This window comes from Ictidomys tridecemlineatus, chromosome 9 (genome assembly GCF_052094955.1).
Source record: "Ictidomys tridecemlineatus isolate mIctTri1 chromosome 9, mIctTri1.hap1, whole genome shotgun sequence".
NCBI lineage: Eukaryota > Metazoa > Chordata > Mammalia > Rodentia > Sciuridae > Ictidomys > Ictidomys tridecemlineatus.
In genome coordinates, this window is record NC_135485.1 from 127,686,948 (window position 1) to 127,701,397 (window position 14,450).

At 37.1% G+C, this 14,450-nt stretch overlaps 1 protein-coding gene across 2 annotated transcripts in view; it reads left to right on the forward strand.

The window, feature by feature from the left end:
- The first annotated feature begins 572 nt into the window (after nucleotides 1-572).
- The window catches only part of Ttc29 (tetratricopeptide repeat domain 29), a 194,403-nt gene continuing 180,525 nt past the window's right edge, over nucleotides 573-14,450 (forward strand). The window contains exons 1-4 of one of the 2 annotated variants that reach the window (XM_040293226.2): nucleotides 573-732; nucleotides 1,462-1,508; nucleotides 5,322-5,419; nucleotides 7,334-7,417. In XM_040293226.2, the coding sequence (XP_040149160.2) occupies nucleotides 5,328-5,419; nucleotides 7,334-7,417 (176 nt within the window). In that variant the 5' untranslated portion in view covers nucleotides 573-732; nucleotides 1,462-1,508; nucleotides 5,322-5,327. The remainder of the gene's footprint in view (nucleotides 733-1,461; nucleotides 1,509-5,321; nucleotides 5,420-7,333; nucleotides 7,418-14,450) is intronic. The other variant, XM_021727883.3, reaches the window with a different exon arrangement.

A 14,450-nucleotide genomic window follows, 5' to 3' on the forward strand; every position in this document is an offset into this window, starting at 1 on the left:
GAAAAAGGAGGAGGAGGAAGAGGAAGAGGAGGAGGAGGAGGAGGAGGAGGAGGAGGAGGAGGGAGAGGAGGCGGCAGAATGCAGGGAGATTCTCTGAAAGAGATCTTGAATTTGTTAGCTGACCACAATTCCAAAACGGGTTATCTTTGGGGAGTCAGGATCTGGAGGGATATTTATGTGGGTCCTGCAGCAGCAGAGTTGACGAAGGAACACTGAATTATTTATCTAGATGGATAAAGTGACATCAGATTACGAGGGTCATGAATGTCAAGCTGAGCGTCTTCCTATCAATCTTGTGGACTAATGGGAAACGCTGCAAAAGACTGAGAATGCAGTACCTTGACGGAAGTGACTCCGGCAAACTCCAGGCCCTGGGTTAAGAAAACTTCTGAAAGTGATCCTGCTAGATGGGCTGGCTCAGACCCAACGCCCCGCCCAGCCGTCGGTAGGCTCCACCCTCTTCCCTCCCCAGGCACCGCCCCCTCCCTCAGAGCCTGGGAGCTGCCCAATCCCCGGCCCCGGTTTAGCCTAACTCCGCCCCCGACCGCCCCTCCTCGCCCCTCTGTTTCCCTGGAGACGCTCTAGGCGTCCCCTCTCTCGGCCCAGCGGTGCCAGGTCTCGGAAACTCCACGGGAGGAGGGGGCGGCGTCGGCACCCTGCACCTGCCACCGGAGGGGACTCGCTTCTGCAGAACGGAAAACCAGAGCTGCTCCCTAGGGCCAGTTCTCCGAGGTTCGTGACGCTGGGGGCGAGACTGGGGACAGGGCTTTCTCAGCTCCTCGTTGAGGTGGGCTGTTCTTTCCAGGCAGTCCGTTCCCCAGCCCCGGGACCTTTCTCCATCAGTGGGTCTCAAGCTCCCTAAGTTGAGGCCCTAGCCAGTTCATTCAAAAGACAATCGAAAGGACTAGAGAAAGGCGCTATTCTTGCGCCCCAAGTCACCTGACCCTCTCAGAGCCATGAAAATAAATAAACAGGTGTAGGGAAAAGTTGATAGGCGTGAATTCTTTTTGTTCTTTCAAGGAGCATAATTTTTGTGATAGTTCTTCTGTAGTTTTCTTAAAACTTTCTTAGAACTAGGAGAGAACAAAAAGGGGATTAAACTGTTTTCTGTTGGGGTGAAGAAAACTCCACCTCAAAAACTTAAGAGAACAAACAAGTGATTATCCCTAATATCACATTTGTATTGTACTATATCAGTACACACCCATATTTCAGGTGTTTTGATATTTCATCAAATTCGTGATAAGTTTCATTGGGTCTACACTTTGGGTGGTTTGTATTTAACAGTGATTCGTTTAAATACATAGTAGGAACATATACAAATACTAGGTACAAACACATCATATTTGTTGAAAGAATGAACCTTATTGCATGCTTAGGGTGGCAGAGGAGTTCTTCTGTTGACCGAATTTTTAATTTTCCTTCTCTCTTTACTATTTTATTTTTCTTCCTGATTTCCAGGCTGAAGTCTGTAAGCCTGGAGAGAGCTTCAGCAGTAATTTGCAAATGTAAGTTAGGTGAAACGTGGCCTGCCTTCAAACACTTTTCCGACTCTCTGTTTTGATCTAACCATCAATAAATGTCAGTTGGCAGGAAATGTGTGATTTCTATTTACTTAACAACCTATGTAATTATCCACCACAGAATGCTATAAGCATCCAAAAATTATGATGCAAGGGATAAACATTATTCATTGACTTCTTAAAATCATTCGTGTGAATTCTTTTGTGCTCTTTCAAGAAGCATGATTTGTTAGATTCTGTAGTTTTCTTTAAAGTTTCCTAGTAAAAGAGCTTGTGGTGATGGTATGAAAAGTTTTCATTCTTCTGGATGATTTTTGTACATAGTAGCAAAATCATATTTATTTTTAACTCTTTTGATGATTGATATGCATGTATATTTATATCTATATCTATATGTCTACATATACATATTATATATACATATTATGGTATTATATATATACATATTGTGGTTTATGAGTTTTAATTCTCTCATCCCAGCTTTTATCCCCAAATGGCTGAACTCTGGAGACATTGGTCAACCTCAGACAGTCCCTCCCTAAGTAGCCTCTGTCTACAAAGTAGTAGTACCCCCTCACACACCCTTTGTGTTTTCTGATGAGGGCATCTCTGGGGATAGTGGGAAGGAGGGTTACTCTTTGAAGAATTTTACTTGGGGGCCAGAAATTTAAACTCACACCGTGGGACACTTTCAGCCTGACCCAGAACTCTCAAACCTTTCATCCTGTATTCTCCATTCTCATTTGTCTTTGCATGTGGGGGCCAAACTTAGAGACTGTAACCGCTGATACAAGAACCAACCAGCAGATCAAAGAATGCACCAAATCTCTTCTGAATACCAACAGTGGAATGGCTTTAGGCGGCCTTTTGATCTCTGTCTCAGCCCCATGGTGCCACATGTAGCACAGCCCACTTACTGGCACTGAGGGGGCAGCCTCTGGGTCCTCCTAACAGACTGCTTCAGCCTGGGTTCCTGGGGCTAAGCTCATTTTGATACCAGCCAGAGAGGTACCTCTTATTCTGCTTTTCTCTTACTCACCTGAATCTGAGCAATTCCCCTTGTTGTAATCACTCTGCCCTGTGTTTTCCTCTGCGGTGATGAGCTGGGAGAACCCCCGATAGCCAAGAGCCATGTGCTCCATTTCTGCTGTGGGTCAAAGTCAGTCACCACACAGCAGCACTCAACCCATTTTTCACAGCTGAGACTAGGTTGGAGCTCACCTAGGAACCGGGAACACTGGCCAACACTAGGAAAGCCATGTAGCTCAGATTAACAAAGAGCAATAGGCTTCTTCACTCTTCAGGTATAATTAAAGCCTCAAATGACGGGCTCCTAAACATACTTTCATTTTTTCTCCTTGTTTTTCTCTTTGGCCGATTCTACTTGCTAGAATATAGTTACTTCCTACTTTCAGAAAATTCAGCATAAACAATACTGAACAAAAGAGATGGTGATTACTTAGATAAGAAAATAATTTGCTATAGGAGCCCACTAAATATGTGGTGTATTTCAAACATTATGTGCATCATGAAATTCAGATCACACATCATCTATTATGTAAAATAAAGTACACTTATGTGCCCATGTGTTATTTATGAAGAACAAAATATCCTTGCCCAACAGGCATAGGCAAGGTAAGAGGTGGGGTTTAGAGCAGGGAGAGAGTCTGCTCAATTTCCACCCCAACTCTGAGCTTAAACTTTCCAACCTAGATTGGCTGAGGGATATTTTTCCAGCATGCAGCTAATAACTTTTTTCCCATTTTATAATTCTGCTCTGACCGCCCCCCATTCAGAGTTTGTGCCTTGAGGCTTGCCAGCAGGGCTTGCAATACTTACATTAAACTAAATTTAAGAGTAAAGGTGCTCCTGCTGCTCATGTTCTCAGATCAGAGGAGAGCAAAATGAAGGAACTGGCAGCTGAAACTTTAATGGTTGAAAACGTTGACTCAGAATTTGAAAAAAAAAAAAATGCGGTTGATCTGGGTGACAAAGAAGACATGTTGCTCTCCGTGTACATCATTTGCATTTGATTTCATTAGATGCTTGTATTTCTAGCCAAAAATTGTCTAACCCAAGTAAACATCAAAGAGGATAGATTTTATATAACATACTGGTAGGCCAACTTTTGCAGCGGATTATAAGCACCTTGATGGGAATTATTGGCTGGATCAGAGCTTCTGTAGTCTGTTTCCTCTCTCTGCAAGTTGCTGAATCTTCTCAGTATTGGGGAAGTTTCTTGGTGAATCCTTTGAATGCCCCTGCAAAGGAGCAGAGATCGCTCTGCCCCCACCGCCCATTACATCATGCCTGGTAAGGCAAAGTGGGGACCTCAGAACAGTTTCAACTCGCAGAGGCTGGAATGTCCTGACTCAAGATATCACAGCTGTTGTCTCCTTCGCTCCCATTTGAAATCTACTAGGGCTGGGTAGGTGAGATTTAAAAACTGAGTTGGCTCAAAGTTACTCTGTCACATCAGAAGACTCTGGTCTTTAGAGCTTCTCTGAAGTAAAGCATAGGAAATGGATTTAGGAGACTTTAATGTCTCTCAGACCTGTCCATGGAGTTTAACCCTAAGTTGGTCAGAAATTCTTGACACATGTTCTGCATAATGTTGCCATTTAGTAAATTCTAATCATCCTAATACAGAGTTACTAGTAATATAATATTTGGTCAGAAAAAGATTTTTTGGGGGGATACCAGGAATTGAACTCAGGTGCACTTGCCCACTGAGTCACATCCCCAGCCCTATTTTGTATTTTATTTAGATAAAGGGTCTCACTGAGCTGTTTAGTGCCCCACTTTTGCTGAGGCTTGCTTTGAACACATGATCCTCCTGTCTCAGCCTCCAAAGCCACTGGGATAATAGCCACTGTGCCCCGCAGAAAAAGGCTTTTAACTAAAAGGAATTAAGGCATTATATTATGATGTATGCTATATAATGTAAAGCATTTCTGATGTTTTTTCCTGGAGAAAAGTATTAATGTTTACTGATTAGACTGTAAAACTATAAAACTACTATACAACTACTATAAAACTACTGATTAGACTTTAAAACTATAATAAGAAGACATTATGTTTCATGAAGCAGAGCATGGCTTGATAAACCAATATTAGGACTATAATATAAAACATTGATCTGCATTAGACTAATCTTTTTAATTATGTGAAAATTATTTTAAGGCCAAAGTAATAATCTTTTTCAGAAACACAAGATTACCCAAGACTACCCATTTCTACACTGAATTTCAAAAGATTTTTCATTTATGTCATATTGGAAAACAGTGATCTATTCCAAGTCACAGTGAGATCTTGACACTTTTGAGCTCTAAACCCATTAATAGATTTTTATCTCAATCAGAAACTAGTTTTCAAGACTCTACCCCATCAGGATCCCACCAAAATTCTCCCTAACTTTTTGACCACATCTTCTTCTAAACATTTGAAATCCATAGTTATCCTGAAAACCTTCATGCTTTAATTGCAACCATGTCCTATAACAAAACCGTTACCAAAGCTGCTTGATGATCTGAATCTTAGTGAATTTATTGGATTTTCTCCTCATCCACTTGGTGATGAAGATGCAGCTGAGGAATAAATTGACCAAAAATCAAACAGTAGACAGATAATGAGAAGAGAACCTGCAGAATCTACTCACTGAGTATGATTCCCAAGTAACAGAACAATAGCTCTACCTACAGAGGCATTCTTGACAGACTGGAGATTGTTAATAATGTTGGAAAGGATACTCTGAAGATTTGTTCTTTAAAAATATCATTTTGTTTGCTTTTTTTATAGTCCAAAATGACCACTCTGCCCCCAATACTCATGACACGTCCAAAGCTTATAGACTTAGCGAGACAGAAGCTACCATGCTCCTCAAGACTAATTCCAAGGTAAGTGTTCCTTGTTTTCATTTCTTACTGAATAAAATTCTGCAATAAGAGATGACAATAGTGTCTCTAAGAAAATAAGATTGGTTAAGGAAAAGAGAAATGCATATATTGTCATACTCAGATTCTCAAATTTGTTGTTTCAAAGGATTGATGAAGCTCATTCAAATACTAAAGAGGTATTTATTTACCAAACTAGTACTCATTTAATCATCTCACTCCTCATTGCAGTTATGTCAAGGTTCCTATAGAGTTTTGAGATGTTTCCCTTTTTTTATCGTGTGCAGAGAAAAGAAAGGAGAAGCTTTAAGAAATAAAAGCATATGGCTTTTTATCTGTGAGGTCTCAAATGCTGACTTCTGGTTTGGAGAAATGAGGGCGCAGCCTTCCTACTAGGATAGGCTGACAGGCTTGCCTTAGGTCCCAAAATGACGCTGGGCCCTCAAAGTGCATCGTCAAACTGCCGCTTTGAACGGCTGCTGAGCTATTAGAGTTGTCACTGAGAAAATGCAGAACAGAGAACTTGATGCATTTATCATATTTATGAATATTAAGTGAGAATGTGCTACTTTGAAATTGCCATTTGTAATTTTGTTGACTTTTAGTAATACACATATTATTTATCAATATAAATAATTTGCATATGGAAGTTTGACTATTTTCCTTACTGCATACTTCTCAATTCCTGCAAGGCATAATGATCAAAGTATTATGAGACTTCTTTGTTCTCATATCTCATTTTTAGTATTTTGGGGAAAGACCAAAGCCCCTGGATCAGAATAAATACACAGCTAAACAAAAATAAAAGTTATTTTAAAGTAGCAAATCAAAATTTTCTTTTTCTATAACTGAGAAATCTTTCAACTGATGCATATGGTTATGTATATGTATGAATGAGTATTTTGTTTTACTTTTGAATACTGTGAAATATTTACAAAATATGAAAAAGCTTGTTCTTACTGTCTTTTTTAATGACTGAAATTACATTTTCTTTTTGAGCTGAGCAAAAACATAACCCAATCTCACATCCCTCAGACAGATTGAAAAGAAAACTTCTTCTTGAGGTCTTTTTATTAAAGAAAGAAATTTTATCATTCAGTTAGGGCACAGTTTTCATAAGCATTCTTTAATAGCTTCTGAATAAAACGCAAATATTTAGAAATGTTTCGTTTCATATCTTCAGAGTTATAAGAGGTTAATAGCACATTTATTTTAAAAGGTGCAAGAGAATGTGAAGAAAGAATACACTGTGAATATATTTCTCAGTAAAGTCTTCTTAAAATCATTTGCATCTTGAACCCCTAATAATAACTTGAATTTTAAGTATAATTAAAAAATCATTGGGGCTGGGGTGTGGCTCAGTGGTAGAGCACTTGCCTAGCATGTGTGAGGCACTGGGTTTGGTCCTTGGAACCGCATTAAAAAATAAAATAAAATAAGGGAATTGTGTCCATTTAAAACTACAAAATAGATTTGAAAAAACATTTAAACAGCATTTCAAGGCAAAATTTAATAATGTTTGGGACAAATAAATATTTTACATTGTCAAATAAGTATTTTTCCAAACACAATGTGACTTTTGCATTGGGAAGTTATTCTGCAGAACAGTGTGAACAAGGTATAGAAAACCTTACATCAAGGAGAAAACTCCACTTACTTAAGAATATGTATTATTGACACATGTTGGTGTTTTATTTATTTATAAAACATTGAGCTTAATATTCATCCCTGTTCCATTCAGGAAAATTAAAATTTCTAAAGGGTCCATTAACAACCTAACTCCATAGCTATTGCATAATATTTATTATCAATGCTATTGTAGCTGAATATTTCTGTTCTGCTGGTGGCATTTTATGTGTTTGGTAGCTTTCCAAATTCATAAGGCAGTGCTTTATTATTTCTTTCCATTTCACTCAGTGCTCAATTGATCAAAGAAAAAGAAGACATAGATCATTATGTGGAGGTGAATTTCAAAGGATTGTCAAAAGAGGAGGTTGCTGCGTAAGTATAACCTCTTAAAGATACTTTAATACAAAGTTTGTTTCTTTTGTCTTGGTTCTTTATTGAAATTTCAGTTTTCCTGTGCCATACACTTTTTATTGGAACATAGTATTTAAAAATTAAAGATTATATTAAATAGTGATAAGTCATGTCTATTGATCTTGCACATATCAAAGTCTTCAATTTTATGGCTCTCAAAATTCTTATATTTACCAAGATATTCTGCTATCACATTTACAGTATTTAGTTAAGTCTGGGCCAATAATTGCTTATTAACCTTCATTTTAAAGTGTTCTGTCTCAATACAAGAAAAAAGGAGCTATCAAAGAAAGATTTATGAATCTTTTTTGCTGGTAATTAAAAAAAAAACTTTTATTTGTATATTTTCTTTCCCATACAAGTACCCATAGAATGAATCAATGGATCATAGTTAATTAATTCTTTAAGGAAAAATTAATCTTAAATTGTCTGGATTTATTTTTAAATGTATCATGTAAACTTTACCATTTTATCACTAGTTAGAATCTAAATATGGGATGAATAAAAGCAAAATAAAAATCCATATAGGTTAGTGAAAAATTAATAGAAATTTAAAATAACAACTAAATAGGCTTAGCATTGCTTCTATATAGACTTAATGACTCTGTTATAATCAATTTCTTTTAACATTAAAAATAGAAATCATATAAATGTACATGCATCTTATGAAATTCATCAAACTCTTCAGGTTTTATGCAATGCTACAATGTTTTATGCAGCTAATGTTTTAAAAAGACTCTCAACATAGTATTAGTATATTGCCTAATGCTATGGGATTCTAATATTTTTGGCACAGGTTTCATATATTCTAAAATTCTAAATCTCTCGATATATTTATTTTTCTTTGATATTATCTCTGTCAATTTGTATAGAATATGGAAAAACAATATAATTCATTCTGTCAATAGCTACTTTATAAAATGATCAAATTTTACAGTAACTTTTATTTCTCATTTCTACAGAGCTCCATAGATGCCATAGTAGCATCAAAAACCTTTGGTTAAATGTTATTCTGACAGTTACTTCACTAACTTTCCATGCTCACCTTTTGGATTAAATTAAAGGCCCATATTGTTTGATGGTATAGTTACTAATTTTCTTTCCTTTTTAATTTTTTTATTTGTTCTAATTAGTTATACATAATAGTAGAATGCATTTTGACACATCTTACATAAATAAATTACAACTGCTCATTCTTCTGGTTGTACATGATGTAGAAACATGCTGGTCATGTAGTCATATGTGCATATAGAGTCATAATGTCTGATTCATTGTACTGTTTTTCCTAATTACTAGTTTTAAGAAAAAGTATATAAGGGATATTTGCATTCTAATTTAAATATAATAATATTCAAATAGCTCCAATTGACTGAAGACCGAAGCATAAAATTAGGAATTAAATTTGTGCTTCAAAAATTCCACAGACTAAAAGCTCATTTGCAAGTAAGCTTTCAGTGTATACTGAAGAAAAAATTTTAGCTAAGATTATACAAAATAGACTCTGGTGATGAATGTTTTCTTAATACTATTAATATTGATATCATTTTTCCACTAAGGATATTACCAAATTGATTTCAAATTTATCATTATGCTACAGAAAAACAGTTACACTGGATAATTCTAAGTCCTTAATAGTGCATTTTTCTCCTTGAAGCTTCCCACACTGGAGTAAGTTTTTAGATTGAAGCCTTCTGTAAGATAGTGGATGCAAACTATTAGCATGAAGATAGCTCGAGCATGGCTCACTGTTATGCTTTTGATTGATACACATTCTGGATCTCACCCCAGACAAACTAATTGAATAGCATATAAAGGAGAAAATTGATGAGTGATTTCAGCATCTCCCAGTAATGCCCAGCAGGTGCTATGAAGAATTATGCATATTCTATTAGCCCAGGGATTGCTGCATAAAACTTTTTATTAGCCATTCAACTCTAAAAAGATAAATTGTTCAACAAGCATTTATTAAGTACTTACTTTCTATCTAATACTAGGTTTTTCACAGTGGGAGAGACAATGATATTTTATTGTCAGTTGCATGGCCTCATCCTGAAGCCCTAATGTCTATTTGAGACAGTAAGACCTGTGAGCAGGAGACAATAAGGAGTGTGTGCATGCTGATTTCATGTGAGGTACAACCCAGAGGCTGAAAGGAATCAGAGAGAACTGGCATGCTCGTATGACACTTGTCAAGGCAGATTTTGAGTTTGGCTTTCTGTCTGAGCAGCATGATAAAATGATCTAATTGGTAAGTCATAGATCTTCAGTATAGAAGGATGTAATGGCATAGAAATTCTAAATGTCATTTTCAATCAGGCAGAATCAATCTGAGATATGCCCTGAAATCCCATTCTCTGTATTGCCTGTATGTCTTTAAGATGGTAACAAATAAATCGATGTATACTCATTAATACAATTGATGTGCACTAGCTTTGATGTCCCAGAATATGCATATGCTCTTCCTCTAGTCCCCAAATAGCCTCTCATCACCTACCCCATACATACCAACTTACACATAGGTAAACTCACTCATGGTGACTTTCCTCCCCTTGTGCTGGGTGAACAGTTTGTTTCTAAGAATTGTTTTGTTGGTTATTTGTTTTTGTTTTGGCACTAGGGATTGAACCCAGGAGTGCTTAACCACGTCCCCAGTCCTTTTTTGTGTTTTATTTAGAGACAGGGTCTTGCTGAGTGGCTTAGGGCCTAGCTAAGTTGCTGAGGCTGGCTGTGAACTTGTGATCCTCCTGCCTCAGTCTTCCAAGCTGCTGGGATTACAGACATGCACCACCTCACCCAGATTTCCACTTGTTCTTTAGATCCAAGCCCTCACTTGTTCCAAGACTTTCTCCTTCAGGTAAACGGTTTTTTTTATATATAAATTTTAATTAGGCATATATGACAGCAAAATGAATTTTGATACATTGTAGACAATTGCAGCACAACTTTTCCTTTTTCTGGTTGTACACAATGTAACGTCGCACCATATCTGCGGTCATACAGGTACAATAATGTCCTTCTCATTCCACCATCTTTCCTCTCCATGCACCCTCTCTACCTTTCCCTACCCTTTGCCCAAAGTTTCTCCATTTTTTTCTGCATCGTCAATTTCTCCTTTTCCACTGGATCAACCCCACTGACATTCATATCTTCTCTATCACTTCCCTTGGCTTCTCACCTCCAGCCTGTATACCATTGCTTTCTACCCTTCAGAGCAAGCAGAAACATTGTTTTAATATTTTTGCCCTCCATTCTTGCCTTGTCAACTCTGAGTTCCTTTCTGATGCCAGCACTCACTGCAATCTCTCCGTGTGGGGTCCTCAGTGACCTTCATTGTTGCCACATCTAATCATTATGTTTCTGTCCTCACTGCGCTTGAAGTCTTCTCAGCATTTGACAGGGTGTAACACTCTAGCCCTGAAATATCCTGTACTGGTGGTTTCCAGGAACCCTGTCCTATGCTGTTCCTCCAAATGGACTGCTTCCATCTCCTTTGCTGGCTAGATTTCTGCTTTCAAACTCTCAGTGGTGAGGAACCCTAGGGCTGGGTCCTAGGCCCTCTCTTTCAGTTATACTTACAAACTGGATCCAGTCTTAGAGCTTCAAATATTAGTCATAATTTGGCAACAACCACATTTTAAAAGTTCCGCACTGAATTCTCCATCACACTCCAGATATTTGTATTTAACTGCTTCCTTGATATGTCTACTTGGATATAAAATAGATATTCCAAATTTAATACAATTTTAAACCAGACTCTTGCTTCCCTTCCCTCCTCTCCCACCGTTAGTAACCTTTCCACAGTCTTTCCCTAATTCAGCAAGCCGCACCAAGGCTGTCTGGAGTTTTATATGGCCTTTACCTTGCCCCCACGGAATCCCCCATGATGCCCCAGCAGATACCAAAAACATATCCCGCATTGACCTACTTGTCCCCATTGTATAGCTACCATCATGTCTTGCCAGGATCACTAGGACAGACTCCTACCTGCTCTTCCCCAACCATGCTGACTCCACCAAAATCTAGCTGCCAGAGGATCTTTTGAAAAACTTGATCCAGACACTTCTTGGTTTAAACACCCCCACCCTGAAGTTGGCCTGGACTTTGTGCCCTCTCTAGCCTAATCTCCTGTTCTCCCTGCCGTTCTGTTCTCCCATTGTGGACTTATTGCTGACACTCTTTGTCAGTATCACTTTGAATGGCACTTCCTCAAGGAGCCCTTCTCTGACCTCATAATGAAATTTAAATGAGTAGTGGAACAGGGCAAGCTAACATAGTTGTTACTGATCACACCCAGGTAGTGAAATCCAACCAATGGGCATAGTGACAAGGCAAAAGGTTTGGGTGTTTGTGTCATCCACGTTTGCCGAAGGAATTTCAATGTGCTTTGTTACTTCTTAGGTAACTAGATTACTACTGTGCCTTGTAAGTTTATTTCTTAAAGAACAAATACATTATATTTGCATTCTACATTTGACACTCATGACTGGCTTTACTAGCTAAGTCTTCAAATGGTTCATTGATATTGTCTAACTGATCTTTAACTACTGAAAACAATCACATCAGAAGCATTAGTATACTTCAGGCTTTTAGTTCTCTATGATATTATCAGATAGTATGATTGCTTTTTAAAAGAACCTAAAATATCACTTATTATCATATCAAAATTGCTCTGAGTAGCTAAGTAATAAAAGTGCCATTTATAGACTCAAATACAAATTCCTGGGGGCAGTTTTAACCACATTAGCTATGTATATGAGGATACAATAAACAAAATCATCTAGGGACAGGGAATATTAATCTGCTTGTTATTATTTTCTGCTTCAGCTATCCAGTTCTGTTATGTGGCAGAAGAGATTGGATTCCAATTTGTACATGTCTCTAAGATATTGCTTTCTTCCAAAATGCCTTACTTTTAACATCCCCAGTTGATATCTGCTGAACGTCACATCAGAAGTCAGCCCAGTGGCAATTAGGACCATCAGTTGCCATATTCACTGAATGTGGGCTGTAAAGAAACAACCCTTTAATTTCATGTCTCGTAAAACCTTTTTTTCTCATTTGAATCGTATACTTCTTACTGACTTATAGGAGATTAACTTTAAATTAGAAGTTAGGCTTTCGTCCATATGGGTGCCCACATAGTGAGAAAATCTCTAGAAAAATGGCCTGCATGTTTATTATCTGGAGGCTGTGAAGCCCTCCCTAGACCATGTCAGTTGACTTAGATAGGTACAAAAAATTAGGATCTTTTATTTACTGAAATTTTAAATTTCAGAATTATCTTCCAAAGGTGCTTTTGCAAACTACCCATATAGCTTTTTCCATGCAAATCTAGATCTAGCACAAGGACCAGGCATAAGATGTGACAAGCTGAAGATGTTTATTCAGAATGTAATATTTTATAACAACATTGAAGGAATCTAAACTCCTTTAGGTGTGCTTTTCTACTCCTTCATGCATGTTTGCCTACTTTTGAAGACTCTTGTGAAATCACTTTGTTTTCTTTTCAAAACATTTTGCTGTTTTGTTAAGCAATAAATTCTCTAAGGAGGTTTGCAAAATTCAACTTTCTGAAGAAGCTAGTTGCCAGGCAAATGGTCTTATCATATCAAGCTTTGTCTTCTACATAGTCTTCCAGGCCTATTAAAACAGCAAAGGCCCCAAACTATTCAGATCTTTTTCAGTTCTCCATCATGGTTGAAAAATAATTCTTAAAATGTCAATATTACTGCAACTGTATAAAAATCATCCCTTGGTCTATACCCACACCCTTTGCTCTTTTCTTTGTTGGAAATTAGAGAGGTGACAATAACCCCTGTCACCATCTCAGTTGTTAAATCAATACCAGGCTATGAGCCCATAAGTGCTCTTTTGCTTTCCCAGAATTTCCACAGACATTACCAGAACAAGATCTGTTTGGCACAATTAGGGGATGCCCACTTCTAGAACAGAAGACTGCAGCATCTGTGTTCTCTTTGGAAATAAAAATTTTCAAATGCCTATCTGTGGGAAATAACAAAGAGAATAAAAATTTGTAAGAGATGCTTTTCTTTGTTAGTTTTTAGATTATTTAGAACTTTAAAAATTTATTTGTATTGGGACCATTTTAAACACTCCAAACTTTCTTTTATCTGGAAAGACAAATTATCAAGATGCAAACTTGCATGCACACACACGCACACTTGCACACATAAGTACATATGTAATGTATTTATAAATATATGCATATATTACATGTGTGTTTGTATGCATGCATGTATGTATATCGATAAACTCTGGCTTTACTTGTTAATCTAAATTTTTATATATCACTACATAAAAATCTTTCCATGTGTGCCCACTTAACACAGTGAGAAAAGCTCTAGAAAAATGGCCTGCATGTTTATTATCAGGAGACTGTGAAGCCCTCCCTAGACCAAGTCAGTTGACTTAGAAAGTTACATAGAATTAGGGTGTTTTTTTTTTTTTTAATTTACTTAGCTTGGCTATTTTTTTTTATCCCTCTTAGATAACTCCTATTTTTTGTACTTTAGGTAAATTAAATCTGTGAGGAGGAAAGCTGAAATACTGAAATAACAGCTGACATAGGAAAGACCAAAGAACTGGCCACTACTATAAGGCCAAACTCTCTGGGACATACTTGGAAGGACAGAAATGACTGGGCCCTGCAGGCACCCTTTTCAAAGTGTCCTGCTAAAGTAATTATTAGTGTTTATTAATTATAACAAAACATTCAACAAAGTATTGTTTCATTCACCTTATTCTGTTTCATACGTCAGAGAAATGACATTTTCCAATAATTCATTTTAGAAATTTTAATAATATAGGTTTTTTTGTTTCATTCTCTTTATATTTAAAGATTTTGATTGTAAATTCACCAGTGTTAATCCCCTCAGTTATTAAATTAATTAACAGATCAATTATTGATGCATTTGCATATTAATTAATTAATGACCATAGTATCTTCCAACACTTTTATGGGATGAATGAAAAG